Consider the following 15,364-nt stretch of genomic DNA (forward strand, 5'->3'; position numbering starts at 1 on the left):
TGAGGCTAAAACAGCTACCCAAGCCAAAGGCAATCACAAGGCATTTTTTAGTTATGTTTATAATCTCAAAAGCCCACTGCAGCAATGCGCTGAGCTAAATGCAAACAATGTTACCTACACGGAGGCTGAAGATACAGAGAACCTACTGGCTAATCAATTTAGCTGTAATTTTACCCCTCTCTCCCCTCTGCCTGTCCCTCAAGAGATACCTAAAACTGGCTTTCCTCCAGCTATCACACAAGACCAAGTCCTAAAAATGCCAACAACATCTAAGAATACTGCATCAGAGTCCTGACAATATCCCTGGAAGCATCTTACATAGCCTAAAGCATGATGTAGCCTCATCCCTAACATCAGCCACCATGCAGGTTTTGTACCATGTGAATGGAGAGCAGCCACACAGTCATTCCCCTGCAAAAGGGAGGCCCTTCCACAGACCCAGGCAATTTCAGACCCATAAGATCTGACCACTTCATATGCAAAGCCATGGAAAGACTTATCATGGAATCAATCAAAAGGACACAGTGAACCTCCAAACAGTGGACCTGTCACAGTTTGGATTTGTCAAGAGCAGGTCATGCTTACTCAACCTGGTGGATTTTTTGAAAAGGTCATCAAAGCAATGGGTGAAGGCAAAATGGTATATACTGCATACCTTGGCCTGGCCAAAACCTTTCACAATTACCCCACTCAGGCATAGCAGAAAAGCTAAACTGGGAATAAACCCTATATGACCTACTGGATTGCCAACTGGCTCACAGAGAAAGGATGCAGATAATCAAAATGGGGGATGTTACTTCCACAGAGAGACCAGTCACCAGTGGAGTCCCCCCAGGGTTCTGTGCTGGGACCTCTCCTGTTTGGCATCTACTTTTCTGAAGTAAAAGCCAATACCAAAGGGCGCTGACTGAATAAGCTTGCAGATGGCTACATACTAAGGACAGTCATTGAATCCCCAAATGACTTAGCCATCCTGCACAAAAGTTTGTCCTAAATAAATAACTGGTGCCAAAATCATGGACTGAAACTAAATGCCAAAAATGCATTACTGTGTCTTTTGGTAAGTCATCTACCCCAGGGAACTACCACATTGATAATATGCCCCTAACATTTGACCTAGTTTGTTCAGGATTTTGAAATTTACATGAACAGTGGCCTAACTTTTGAACAATGTGTGCATATTGTTTCAAGTGCTTCTATATACTCGTACAGCTTTAAACAGAGGGATTGTGTCTAGATCTGGGGATGTCACTGTCCCTTTTTATTCAGCCATAATTAGGCAAGTCATTGAATATAATGCCCCCTTTGGCATGTATCTGACCAGACACATGAAACAACTGGCACATCCGCAGAGATACCTTACTAAAAGAATATGAAGCCTAAACAATATGTCCTACATGGACTGACTCAAAGCTCTGTCACTACACTTGGAATCCTACATACTTTTAATAAGTAACCTGTGTCTGGTATACAAGGCAGCCTCTGACGTATTACTGATGGATTTACTGCTCATCAGCAAGTCAAAAGGAATCAGCAATACACTGTCTAGGGAACTAAATGTCTTCTGCAACATCGGCAGAATGGTTTGGAGGGACAGGTATATCCCACACAGGATACTGTTACAGAGGAACAGACTCTCCGTCCACATAAAGTTCATCCTTGTCCATATTCAAGTGCAACTTAGATGTATGGATGGGAAACTGGAAATTTACCCCAGGACATCCCCTGTACTACCAATGGACAGAAGCAACACATAAACGCTTTATCCCATGCATGGGCCCCCTCAAATTATCTATGGTATGATTCCAGTAACCAGCACTGAAGAAGGCTTGTGTCAAATCCGGTATGCTGGTTTTTCATTTGTTGCAATATTTATTAAAATAAATGATTTGTTCACTGCTATTTGGTGCTGGCCGTTTTTTGTTTATGATTCCAGTTATTCTCATTAGGAATAATAAATAATTATTGACCATGGGATGGGTAAGGTCAATCTATAATCTAATGGGATAGATTATTTTGAGCACAAAAGGGAATCTGGCTAGGCTTAAAATGGCCCATAGTGGTAGCTAGCCTTGTACTTACATATGTACCTATAACACAAATGGTGTAAAAGATTAAATAAACTGAGAATTATTTCCATAATACAATAAACAGCAAACAGTACGAGCTAACTCTATAATGACTGTCAAAATGGTAGAAAGAACAGAGTATAGATGTGTACATTCTATACTGGCATCCCTCTGTTATTCATAATAGAGAAAATTCTATGATGGAGCTAGGCTTAAACTCCTGGATGTTACTGGGATGCCATCTACAAGAAGACCATGTAGGAAGCTGCTTGTGAACTTTGCAGGAGTACCATCTGATCACATGCATGTTATACAAAAAAAAAAAGACATTCTGACTGCTTTCAAAGAAGAAAAAAGTAACCTCTTACTTAAGTTAATGTATTTAACATTTATATCTAATTTGGTGATTATTGCTGGTACTGGATGGTGATAAGAGGGAATGAACAATAACACAGTGAGCTATACTTTTCAAATTACAAACAAATACCTTCTTTAAATGAAAGATTTAAATGCAGATTATTTTGCTGCCAAAGCCACAACAAAGCGACTCTCGGCAATGACAGTCAAACTCAGGAGGAACTAAAAATAAATGGTCTACCTGATGGCAGATGAGATCCAAAAGCCGGATTAAAACCGCCTGCAGAAGTTTCTGATGACCACAAAGCATCTTCACAAAAAGAGATGCCCATTCTCCTTGTCTACAACCAAAACAAAACACTTCACATTAAGCTATGTGATTAGACAAAGCTTTATTACATGACTTTCTTCTACAGTTACTATTATACTTATTTTTATTTTAAAAATGCATGTGGACATACACAGACAGGCTGACTTCATAAAAGGAAATTCTATAGTTACACTGTATTTTTCCTTTTAAGTCTGTTTAGAATATTAGAAAAATGTATCCCATATTTTGTATGACCACTTCAACTTACATAAACAGAAAACTCTTGAGATGGAGGGGGTTAAAAGCAGCTGCAAAAGCCAGTACACACTTCAACTAACAAACTACGAATCCACAGTAGAAAACTGATAAATCCAACAAACTGTAGTGGAACAGAAAGAAAACAGCTACTTATAAACCAAACCCTTTAATAAAGCTGAGCTCTTTCATTCCAATATTCAATGGAACTTCATCAGAACTGCATTCAAATTAAAAAAAACTACATTTTATAATAGTCCATTATAACACTTGAGTAAAATCATCCAATAAAATCCATGTACCAATTAACAATTTAATTACCCAATTGTTAAAAAAATCCAGGCTGTCCTACTTCAAGCATTAAAATATTTTAACTTTGAAAGAGGATAAATAGAACAAGATTAATTGAAGCCTGGGAAATACATGGCATATCAATCTAATTTGCCACTTCAATTCACATTTATCAAGCTGTTCATTTATAACAAAACCACAAGGGTCCAATTCCACTTGCTCTGTCACTACGAAATGAAATTCATGCTCCTTTAGTTTCCTAGATGTCTTCTCGACATAAAAAGCAGGACACGAATTACACAGTGCAATGTATACCACTTGTCTAGAATTACATGAAAAATGGCCATTTATTTAATACTCCTGGCTATTAACTTTAAAATTGTCTAATATGTGGGCATTGAGAACAACTGCCACATTTCTTCATACCTAGTCCTAGCCCAGTATCCCTATATGGCATGCTTTTATGTTTTCAAAAATTCTTTGAATGACTTACCTTTTCAATAAACTACCTTTGGTTTGTCTCCTAAAATTTTAAGCAAACTACCTTCTGCTTTAAATAAATTCCAGTATTTACAATAACAGCTACTACTGCTCTACTATCCAAAGCGAATGTCATTATACAAGAGATACTTTAATCCCAATCACTACTCATGGCCCCCTGTACAATTATTTTGCTGTTCGTATTAACCTGTGTAATACCATTATTATTACCAGTATTCTTATTATATAAGGAATTTAAAATAGGGATGTATACACCATTCTTTCTGTTCATAATCACTTTGTCCCTTATTTCACTTGTAAAACTGAAAGTTTAACCCCCTTTACTAAACATGTCAGTAATAGTTTCACATTCCTTACAAAAACAATCAAAGTAAGAGGTCATTCTGGCTGCCCAGACCAACTGCCATTTTACCACTGACTTTTATGATGTTTTGTGTGCCAACTATTGTAAGTAGGAGTATGGAAAAGTTGGCTTCCTATAGATGCCTTTGGCAATGCAACATCTAAATATGCTATTCTCTCTTTATCATAGCTGCATATGAATTTTTAAAAAATCCACTGCGTTATTGATGTATTCAACGAATTTTATCATTTTTTTCCTATCAACCCACAAAATAAATATGTCATCCAAAAATGTGTGTATAGTTTCCAGAAGTTTCTACAACTACAATTAAAAATAGATTGTGTTTCCCAAATTGCCATTCTCAAATCTGCAAAAAAATTGGAGCACACACTGCTAACGTTTTAGCTAAAAGTATGTCTTTTGTACAAGCTAGAAGGACCGATACTGTGTACATTATCATGGACCTTAAACTGTTTACTCATAAATTGAACTTAGCAATTTGGTTCTCAAACGATTGAGCTATTAATTATCTTGATACTTTACGAAGACCTAGTTGCTTCAATCCTGCTTTACAACCATAACATACAAGTATTTTAGAGACTTTGTGAGTTTGATATCAGGAATATTGAGTCAGCTTAGAATTAGTAGGTTTTATAATTTGTCACAAAACAAAGTTAAACTCTTGAAGGATGTTGCTGACGACAATAATATAATAATAATGAAATCTGACAAAGAGGGAGGGCTTGTTATTAAGAATCAGTAATATAAGAACCGCATGAATGCCATATTGGTTGAGGATGCTTATACTGAGATGTCGAAAAATGAAATTCACATTGCCTTTGCCAAGATAAATTTTCTCCTTGAACACATGCTTTTACAGGGTCAATTGTTAAAAAAGTGAGTATGAATTTATGATCAGTGAGAAGCCAGTTATTGCAGGGGTGTTTGGCATCCCTAAATTCATAACTGCATAGATAACCCACCCTTCAGGCCAATAGTCTGTGCAACAAGATCAAAAACCTATAAAATAGCTAAATTTATAGATAATGTTTTAAAGAAGGAGTTAGTGAATGCTTTACTCCTATGTAACGACTCATGGAAATTTGAGTCAAACTAATGAGACTGGTTTTATAGAAAACATTCAATTTATCACTATCGATATTAAAAATCTTTACTCAGTTATATTTCATGATACAGGTTTAGGATGGTTCGAGGACAAACTGTTTCAAACTGGGTAACCTATCCACAGAAACGATCAATGCAATTGTGGTTTTAATGGAAATAATTTTGAAAAACAATTTCTTGTATTTTGAAGGACAATATTTTCAGCAAGTTACCGGTGTGCCCACAGGGGCAGCATATGTCCCAGTTTTTGCAAATTTGATAATGACACACTGGAAAACACAATTTATTTTTAAATGTAGTTTTAGAAACTCCTGGAAACTATACACACTTTTTGGATGATATTTATTTTGTGGGTGGTTACACAAAAATTGTTAGAATTCATTAAATACATCAATAACACAGTGGATTTTTAAAATTCATATGTAACTATGGTAAAGAGAGAATAGTGCATTTAGATGTTGAATTGTCAAAGGGCAGAGTTAATAGTGAGTTCAGGTCTAGCATCTATAGGAAGCTCACTTTTTCAAACTCCCACCTTAAACATCAAAAAAGTCAGTGGTAAAATGAACAGTTGGTCTGGGCAGCCAGAATGACCTCTGACTTGGATAGTTTTTATAAGGAATGTGAAACTATTACTGATATGTTTAATAAGAGGGATTATCCTTTCAGTTTTAAAAGTGAAATAAGGGACAAAGCGATTATGAAGAGAAATAATGGTATACATGTCCCTATTTTAAATCCCTTATATAATAAAAATTCTGGTAATAATAATAATAATAATAATGGTATTATACAGGTTAATATGAAAAAAATAATTTTATAGGGGGCCATGAGTAGTGACGAGGCTAAAAGTATATTTTATAATGACATTTGCTTTGGCTAGTAGGGTAACAGTAGATGTTATTGTAAAAAGTTGGAATTTCTTTAAAGCAGAAGGTAGTTTGGTAAACTTTTAGGAGACAAATTGAAGGTAGTTTATAGAAAAGATAAGCCATTCAAAGAATTTTTGAAACATAAGACTGTGCCATATAGAATACGGGGCAAGGACTGGGTATGAAAAAAACGTAGCAGTTCTCAATGCCCTCATTATATATGTATCAGACAATTTTAAAGTTAATAGTCAGGAGTATAAAATAAATGGCCATTTTTCATGTAATTCTAGACAAGTGGTATACATTCTTCTTCTTATGTCTTTTCCCATTAGGGATCACCACAGAAGAACAACGGTCTGCAGAATAATGGGCAGTGTCGGTTAGCATTGCCGCCTCACTGCAAGAGGTCCTCTGGTTCGATCCTTGGCTGGGGTGCCTTTCTCTGCGGAGTCTGCATGTCCTCTCTGTGGTCGTGTGGGTTTCCTCCAGGTGATTCGGTTTCCTCCCACATCCCAAAGAAATGCTGTAGGTGGATTGGACACTCTAAATTAGCCCTAGGTGTGAGTGTGCGCATGTGTGTGACTTCTGTGGAAGATTGGGCGCTGGGCTGGCAACTCAACCCTGTAAAACTCCACTGCCAATCATGAGCGGACAGGTGATCCACTCTAGCGACCCCTAACCGGGAAAAGCTGAAAGAAGAAGATTAACTGAATTGTTAATTGGTACATAGATTTTAGTGGATGATTTTACTCATGTGATATAGGTTCATAGGTTCATACTAGGCTATCTGCCCTAGGGCATTTATAAGCCTAGCCAGAGTGTGTTTGGCTTTCGCCACCCATTTTAAATGAATTTTGCTATGCCCTTTTTCAAGGTTAGTATACTCTGCCTCTGTCTAACAGTGACACAGAAGTGATACCTGGGGTAAACCTATGATCTCCCATCCACTCATCAAGATTCCTCTTGAAGAGAGTCAATGAGGGACTCTGCCTAATCTGGACTGGGATTTTATTCCAGAGTGAAGGGAGCCTCTGGGTTATGAATCTGTCCCTCCAGCATGTCCTATTTATTTCAGTGCTGAGGTTCAAGTCTCTCGAGCGCGTAGCTCAATGGGATTTGGATTTTCTGAGGTGCAGCATGTCCATTAATTCGGGGTTGGACATGACTTTATACGTCAGGCACAGATCGCCTCTGAGCAGGCGGTATGCCACTGAGTAGAGCTGGAGTTTCTTTAACCGGGCAGCATATGGCATCTGTTTGAGCCCTTTGATCCTCTTGGTGATGTACTTTTAGGGTCTTTCCAGTTGCTGCAGGTGTCTGGTAAGGTACATCCCAAAAGGGGCATTGGACTAAATTATGGGCCTGATGAGGGATGAGTAAAGAGGCACGATGACCTCCCCTGAACTAGATGTGAATCCCTTCATGATTAGGTGGGCTATATAAAATGTTTTTCTAACCACTTTGGCCACATGGTTATCAAATGAGAGATTGCTATCAACTTGGGTCCCCAGGTCCCTAATTACTTCTGCTGTACTTAATGAATTACCACCTATGTGGTAATTTGTGGGCACTTTGTTTTTGCCAAAGGGGAATGACTATACACTTTTTGGCGTTTAGTTTGAGGCCATGGCTCTGGCACCAGTTGTCTGTTTCTATGAGGCCCTTTTGTAGGATGCTTGTGTCGGCTGGAGAGTCGATTATGCCGCCTAGTTTGCAGTCATCTGCAAACTTGGTCAGCCACAGTCCTTCCGTGTTGGCCTATACCTCCAAGAAATATATACCGAACAAGAGAGGTCCCAGGACTGAGCCTTGTGGGACGCCACTTGTAACTGGTATGGAGTCTGACATGGCTCCAGCAATTCTAATCATGTGGGTTCGGTCCTTGAGCCAGTTTGCAACCCATCTACTGACATAGGGGTTTATATTTAAGCTGGTGAGCTTATCTATATTGCCTGAGTGGGGTATTGTATCGAAGGCTTTTGCGAGGTCCAGGTAGGCTGTGTGGACCACCTTCCCCTCGTCAATGGCCTTGGTGACTGTTTCAAAGAAATCGACTAGGTTTAAGAGGCAGGATCTGCCCTTAACAAAGCCGAACTGGGTAGGATCCAGTGTCTGTAGGTCCCCAATACCTTTATTTATGAGGTCCATGGTGATCCTTTCCATAGCTTTGCAGACCAAGCTAGTCAGGCTTATGGGGCGATAGTTTCCAGGATCCGTTGAGGCCCCACCTTTGTGGAGAGGGACCACTGTTGCTGTACGCCACTCTTTGGTTACATATCCTGTAGTAAGGCTGAGAACAGTAGTTTTATGTTTGGGTTTAGCTCTTCTTGGAGTTCATGTAGGATGCAGCCCGGGACACAGTCTGGTCCCACTGATGCTGTGTTTTTTGCTTTGGAATGGGCGGCTCTTACCTGAGCATCTGAGATGTCAGAGGGGCAGCACTCTGCTGGGATAGATATTTGCCCTTTTGGTGGTGGGGGGGGGGTAGAGAAGTTTGCGCTGAACCTGTCAGCTAGGATGTTGGCAATGTCTGTGGGTTCGGTGCAATTTATGTCATTTTGGACTAATTCTGAGCATATCTGGGAGCTCCCACCCAGGTTCCTAACATAACTAAAGAAAGCCTTGTGATTATCCTTAGTGTCCTGTGCAATTTTTCTCTCGAAGCTGGCCTTAGACGATTTTATGAGTGCCCGTAGTTTTTTGCTAATACTGATCAGAGATGCCTTCCCTTTTTGGGATTTTGCTCTATCATGTAGTAGCTTCCTCCTTCTATTGTATAGTTTGTTTATGGCTGGGGTCCACCAGAGAGGACGCCTGCCTTTGGAGGATTGGGTCTTGGTTTTATTTGGGATTGCATGATCCATGCATTCCTGAAGGTATTCATAGAATGCGTTTATAAAGGATTCTGCGGTCTGGGCCGTATTTTCCACAGGCCTGGGGGCTTTGAAGGATTCCACCTCGGTTTTGAGGAGTGTGAAAGTTGCTTTAGAGAAGTTTTTCACTGTGGTTTTCTGGGCAGGGGTTGGGGTCGGGATGTGAATATCCAGTGAGATTAGTTTATGGTCTGATCTTACCAGTGAGGGATACACTTCTGGTCTGGAGCATAGAGTCCACATGTTGGCGATGATCAGGTCCAGTATGCTTTCCCCTCTTGTGGGAGTGGTAACAAGTTGTTCCATAGCATTTCAGTTTATAAATTCTACGAATCTTTGGGCTAGGGTGTTGGAGCTAGAGTAATGCTCCCAGTCTATGTTTGGGTAGTTGAAGTCGCCCAATATAATGGTGTTTGGAGAGACCTTCATATTTTCCAGTGTTCTCAGGAAGGCTGAGTGGGGTTCCTGGGTTTGGGAGGGTGGTCTGTAGCAGGCTATAAACTGGAAGGCAGTTTTACCCACTGTTAGTTGCACATGGATAGTCTCTGATGCTTCGTGCTGTGCCACCAACCTGGAGGTGTGGGTATCTTTGACGAATATTGATACTCCCCCTCCTTTTGTGGTTCGGTCCAAGTTTTGGGGCCGAAAAGCATGGTATGAGGTATAACCTGGTACTGCTGGGGTGCTCTCAGGAGCCTTGAACCAGGTTTCTGTTACTGAACAGATATCGATGTTCTCCATGCTAAGCAGAGTTTGGAGTGCGTGCATCTTGAGGTTTAGACTTCTGGCGTTGAGTAGCATTACTCTTAGTTTCTTATCCCTTGTGATACCTATGGAGGTGGGTTTGTCTTTTGAGCCTTGCCTAAAAAAGGCACTATGGGGGTGGCAAGAGCCTTTGCCAATATCCGAAAGCTCAGGGGTGACAGGTGCAAGCCGTCCCTAGCGAAGCATAGTGGCTTGTTGAGCATGTCATCCCAGGCTGACAGGCACTGGATCCCGTTTGAATGACACAAATACTTAAGCCAATTGTTGAAATTGATCATCTTGCCTTCATATTGTGGCATAATTCTTGGTGAGGGTAAGATGCTACTCAAGGTCAGGGTCATACCGGCCTGGGCTACATGCTCAGAGAGCTCCTCTATGTCTCTTTTCATGTAGTCCAGGAGGTATGTTTCAGGTCATTCGCACCAGCATGGACAATGACTGAGTCATATTTGTACTTGTCTTGGAGTGACCTGAGTTCTTGTGTTATGTGGCGGATCCTAGCGCCCGACAGGCAGCTCACCATGACCTTCTCCTTGTTCAGCCTGGTGAGCGGGATGTCAGTGTGCCTGACGATAGAGTCACCTATTACAAGTGTATCAGGTGTGTTGTTTAGCCTTAAGGGCTGTGACTGTTCGGCACACTGGCTTTGTGAGCTATATAATAGACTATTATAAAATGTAGAGTTTCTAATTCAAATACAGTTCTGACGAAGTTGTACTGAATGCTGGAACAAAAGTGCTCAACTTTATTAAACCTTTTGGTTTATAAGTAGTAGCAGTTTTCTGAATGTTTGTTCCACTACACTTTGTTGGATTTATCAATATAAGATTCAACATACAGTCTTATTTTAAAAAGGTCATACTTTAGCTGACAAAACTAATTTCAATGCAACTAACTTCCCCTCCCCTTTGCAACAGCTTATCCTCCAACAATAAATTCCTTAGTTTAAGGTGTCTGTTAAAAAAATGTACCCTTAAATGAGTGCATGCAGGTACCTTAAATTATGATGGCCTTAGTTTTGTTCTTTCTACATGCCACTTGTATTTAATTTAATTGCTTTAATATGTTATTTTCTTCATTTACCAAGAGGATAAAGAAACTTGGCAATGGAGAAATAAGGGAACATACTACAATAAAATTGGTCTTGGGAAGAATAAATGCATGCTGTGGAACATGTAAGCAGAAATGAGCCGTCAAAGGAGATAGATAAGGTGGCAGAAAAAAAGAGGATGAATAGAGACCAGACAGAGATGCCAGCTGTATGTCACAGACTGGCTCCATCCTAGCTGATAAGGAATAACATTATTCAAAGCTGGGTTGCAAAGATTCCTCCTGAGCACTGTACTTTTAAACTAACATGGAAAGATTGCCACAGAAGCAAAAGAGGCGGTAGGTATACAGGCAGCAGACAGAAGATAAAAGGCAACAGAAAGAGAAAAAAGGGTGACTTGGAGTAGGGCAAAATACTACTAATATGCAGTACAAGAAATCTGGGCTGGAAACTGTAAGTAGTGATGAAAGCAGGCAATGTCAGTATTAAGGAATCAGTCAGGTAACAACAGGGAGGGGGACATTCAGTGCCTAGATCTAGGCTGTTCAGGAATAACAGAGAGGGGAGAGCTATAAGCATTTTAAAATAAATAAGTCAATTAGCTAAGGTCAGAGAGGAGAAGTAACAGATAAGTTACACTGTTCTGTGAAAGATGTAATGGAAAAGATACAATGGTAACATATTTAGAGGGAATGGGAGAGCACTGGTGTATCGACAAAGTGTACAAGTCCCAGATATATAAAAAGTTAGATTAAGAGGAAGATTCTTATATTCATGGAGAATCTGAATCAGCTAGGAGAAAACTGTGAGATTCTAAGCACCAGGTGCTGACTGAGGGCTTGGACAAAGAGAGTTTCAGCTATATGGCATGGGACTGCACCAGAAAGGATAGCATTGTGGATGTGGTCCTTAACAAAAGGTCAGGGATGTCCAGATGAAGGCACTATTAGCAAACCTTGACCATGCCAATGTATGACACTGCATGGGGAGGATAAGAATACAAAGATAATAATACAAGATTTTAGGGAACTGGAAGGCACTGAGCTGAGGGAAAGGTCAAAGAAGAATTACAGATTGAGAGCAAATACAGTAAACAAGCTACTGGAATGAGTAAAGGACAGAGACTTTAGGGCTATGGACAAGGGTTTAATGAACAAGGAAAAAGAGAAGACCAGTGGAGCTATAAAGGAATGGGAGGATAGCGATTAAGATAAAAGTCAGGCCATGGAACAGGTGACAAGAAGTGCGCGAGGAACATTAACAGAACAGGTGTTGCATGGACATGCAGGTCTTGAACAATAAGAACATATGAAACTCTAATGAATGGCATTATTGACTATAATCCTTAGTGATTTATCAGGAAATTAAGTAATTAACAAAGGTATTGCAGGTGGTGCAGAGGAAAAGGTCTCCAAGATCTTAATGCGTTGCCTTCTGTAATCAGAGGTACAGGGCTTGACTCTTTACCTCTATCTGCCTACTGTGTGACTCTCGGCAAGTCACACAGCCAGACAGTACTAACGGGTTATCTGCCCTAATAAACAAGCATACAGTATTTTCTGATTTATGAATCTCTACTGACTGCCACTATTAATCATCAGTGACTTAAATGAATGATGGAGATCTGCTCAGACTAACTTCAAGTCTCAGGTTTTCTCAACTACTTGGTAAGACACACACACACACACACACACACACACACACACACACACACACACACACACACACACACACACACACACACACACACAATAAAACTGCAACTGTCAAAAATGGTGTATGCAATTCCAGCTGTCTCACATGAAAGCTGTGCTTATAAGTAAATGTCCTAAAACTACATGAAAAAATTTAAAATTGTGCTTGTAACATTCCATTTCAAAGCAAAATGCTGCCTCATCACTTAAAAAACAAACTTGTAAAATCACGCCTTTTGAACTGTGAAACTCCATGAAGTCTAACTCTCATTGGCTCTACATCTGAGTCAGAGTGAGAGGGGGAGAGAGAGCGAGAGGACCTTCTGGAAGCTAGAGCAGCCGAGCAATCATCACACACAGAGTAGCACAGCAATGCAGGTGAGAGTAGACAGTTCTTTTTTTCTTTTTATACTACAGCATTTACAGGTTTCCTAATGACCAGCCAGGCCCCAGGCAACTGCCTAGGTTGCCTTGGGCTAGATCTGACCCTGCACAGGAAGGGTTTCCCTCCAGGTGAAGCCCTCAAATTCAGCATAGGTGTAAAGTCATCACACTCCATGGACTGGGATGGTGACAGGCTAGAGGCGCTCACTCTACACCATGCAATTGGGCTTGTCTGCTTAAGCTGGACGGAGCTGTGGTGCAGTGGTTGCACTGTTGCCTCACAGCAAGTGGCTCTCCGGTTTGATTCTATGTTGGGCTGCCTTTTGTGCGGAGTCTGCATGTCCCCCCTGCATTTGTGTGGGTTTCCTCCGGGTGCTATGGTTTCTTTAATGCTACTTTAATGGCTGCTGACCCAATCAACAAATTTAGGTCTCCACTTGGAATTGTAGCATTATGCATGCTTCCAGCTCCCACACCTTTTCCCATCCTCCGCTCCTCCAGGAGCCAGACTGCTAGTTGAATCTGAATAGCAGGGCTATAGTCAGGTTTCAACTCTACATAGATGACACAGTGACATTAATTTTTAATGCTATTATATTTTTTTAGTTCGGTTTGAATTCTAGGGCCTAGTTCAAGTCATTCACAGAGAGTACAGACAGTAATCATATTTGTGAGGAAAGAGCAGTTGCATATCTGCCCACTAATTTATTTGTGATGTAGTCAGATGATACATATTTTTTTAAATCTGTCCACAGAGCAGATTTGATGCCTAGTAATCAATATTCTGATTGGGCAGTTTTCCTTGCCCATTTTATAAACTTAGTTAAAAGTAAATTTTAAAAGCAGAAAGGACAACGTCGCTATCACAGAAATGGAAGCTCGTCAAGGGTGTATGCAGATTACGTGATGATAAACCCAAGACCGAAATCATTTCTACAACAAATCAGGATATGCATGCCACTGACAATGCTTCAAGCCAAGAAAAATATTCTACCAGTCAGTGCAGCAAAAATATATCAATGGCAATGCTCCTACTAAGCAGTCAATGGTGTTCCTGCAACAGTAAGATGAAACACTGTCAGACTCCAGGACTAAATTACCCAAATGTTGACAATGGTACTATTGCTGAAGTTAGGTTCCTGCAACAGTTGATGTACAAGATAACCAGCCTACATGTTGATGACAGTCCTATACCTACCAATATATATGCAAAAGCTGGGAGAAAGGCAAAATTACAGCTGCTGTTGACAACTCACAGTATTACAGCTAGGTCAGCTAAAGTCTAGTGAACCAAATTCCTACCGCTAATAATGCAAATAGCCACAAAGAACCTTTCCCATGGAAGTCATAGACATGCAAAATCTCCCTTCTAAAGTATCTCCTGAAGTTGCCAAGCTTCATCAATCAGAAAAATCTAGGGAGGTTCTGGAAAAAGTCTTAAAAAGTTCAGCAAGTCCCAAAGTTGGAGTCTTTCCAAAAGCAAAAGATTGAGAAAATATATCAATGACAAAAGCAGCATCACTAAAAAAAAATAAGTGTCCAAAAAAGGAAAATCCCTTTGTGAAGAATGGCACAAAAGGCCATATGGATTTCTCACTACAAATGATTTATAAAAGAAATGTGCAAGATTAGAGAATGGGTGCTACTTTTTTGTTCCTGCTATTGGATATACAATTACAAGTAAACCAATATGCCATACACAAACTTACACTAACTGCCTTTAAAACTATCATCAGAATGTTAACAGCTAACTAAATATTTTAAGTGAAACATCTGTTGTCTTCAAGCAATTCTGAGACATAAACTTATTTACAAACTGATGCAGCAATATCACTCTCTCTTTATAGCAGGTTCTGTTCTGGAGAACTAATTATACATTTACCTGTGAGGAGGGCTGAAGTAAGATGCAACAACTATATTCTGACAAAAAGACTTCAACAGCAAGTCAGCAATCTAAAATAAAGTAAGAGATAAGTTACATTAAACTTAAAGTATATAAAAGATGCATTCTTATCACACTGATCATTTTACACAAAAGGACCCTTCTTGTTTAGGTCAGACAGTTAAGGCTATGAGCTACTAACAAGCTTAATCCTGTAGTCCTGGGTTTGATTCCTCTCCATTTCCACCTACAAACTGTGAGACTTTGAGCAACTTATATCAAGCAAAGCTTATGCGTCAACTCTGCAAATGGACATTTGTGTCTAGTAGGCTTACCTTGTCAAATGAACAAATCTGGTATTTCTTCATTATTCAGAATCTGGCAATCACAGAAATTCATATGCCTTGTATAGATGCACAGTGTGCATATAAGATATCAGCACACATATTCCCTGACCACACCAGTTTGCTCCCATGTGATCAGTAAGCATCATCCAGAAACAGAAGCACATATTTGATATTTTATCATTAAGCAAGTAATATAAATTGACATACCTGAATAACACAAAAGAAACTCCATCAGCAGCAGCTGC

General features: G+C 39.8%; 1 protein-coding gene across 2 annotated transcripts in view; it reads right to left on the reverse strand.

The window, feature by feature from the left end:
* The window catches only part of FANCA (FA complementation group A), a 2,214,801-nt gene that overhangs the window by 963,096 nt on the left and 1,236,341 nt on the right, over nt 1–15,364 (reverse strand). For both annotated transcript variants that reach the window (XM_044081851.1, XM_044081852.1), the window contains exons 25-26: nt 14,773–14,843; nt 2,668–2,767 (exon numbers count right to left, since the gene is read on the reverse strand). In XM_044081851.1, coding sequence (XP_043937786.1) covers nt 2,668–2,767; nt 14,773–14,843 — 171 coding nt within the window. The remainder of the gene's footprint in view (nt 1–2,667; nt 2,768–14,772; nt 14,844–15,364) is intronic.

Source organism: Protopterus annectens, chromosome 8.part1 (genome assembly GCF_019279795.1).
Source record: "Protopterus annectens isolate FY-2018-M chromosome 8.part1, PAN1.0, whole genome shotgun sequence".
In the NCBI taxonomy this organism is placed as follows: Eukaryota; Metazoa; Chordata; order Ceratodontiformes; family Protopteridae; genus Protopterus; species Protopterus annectens.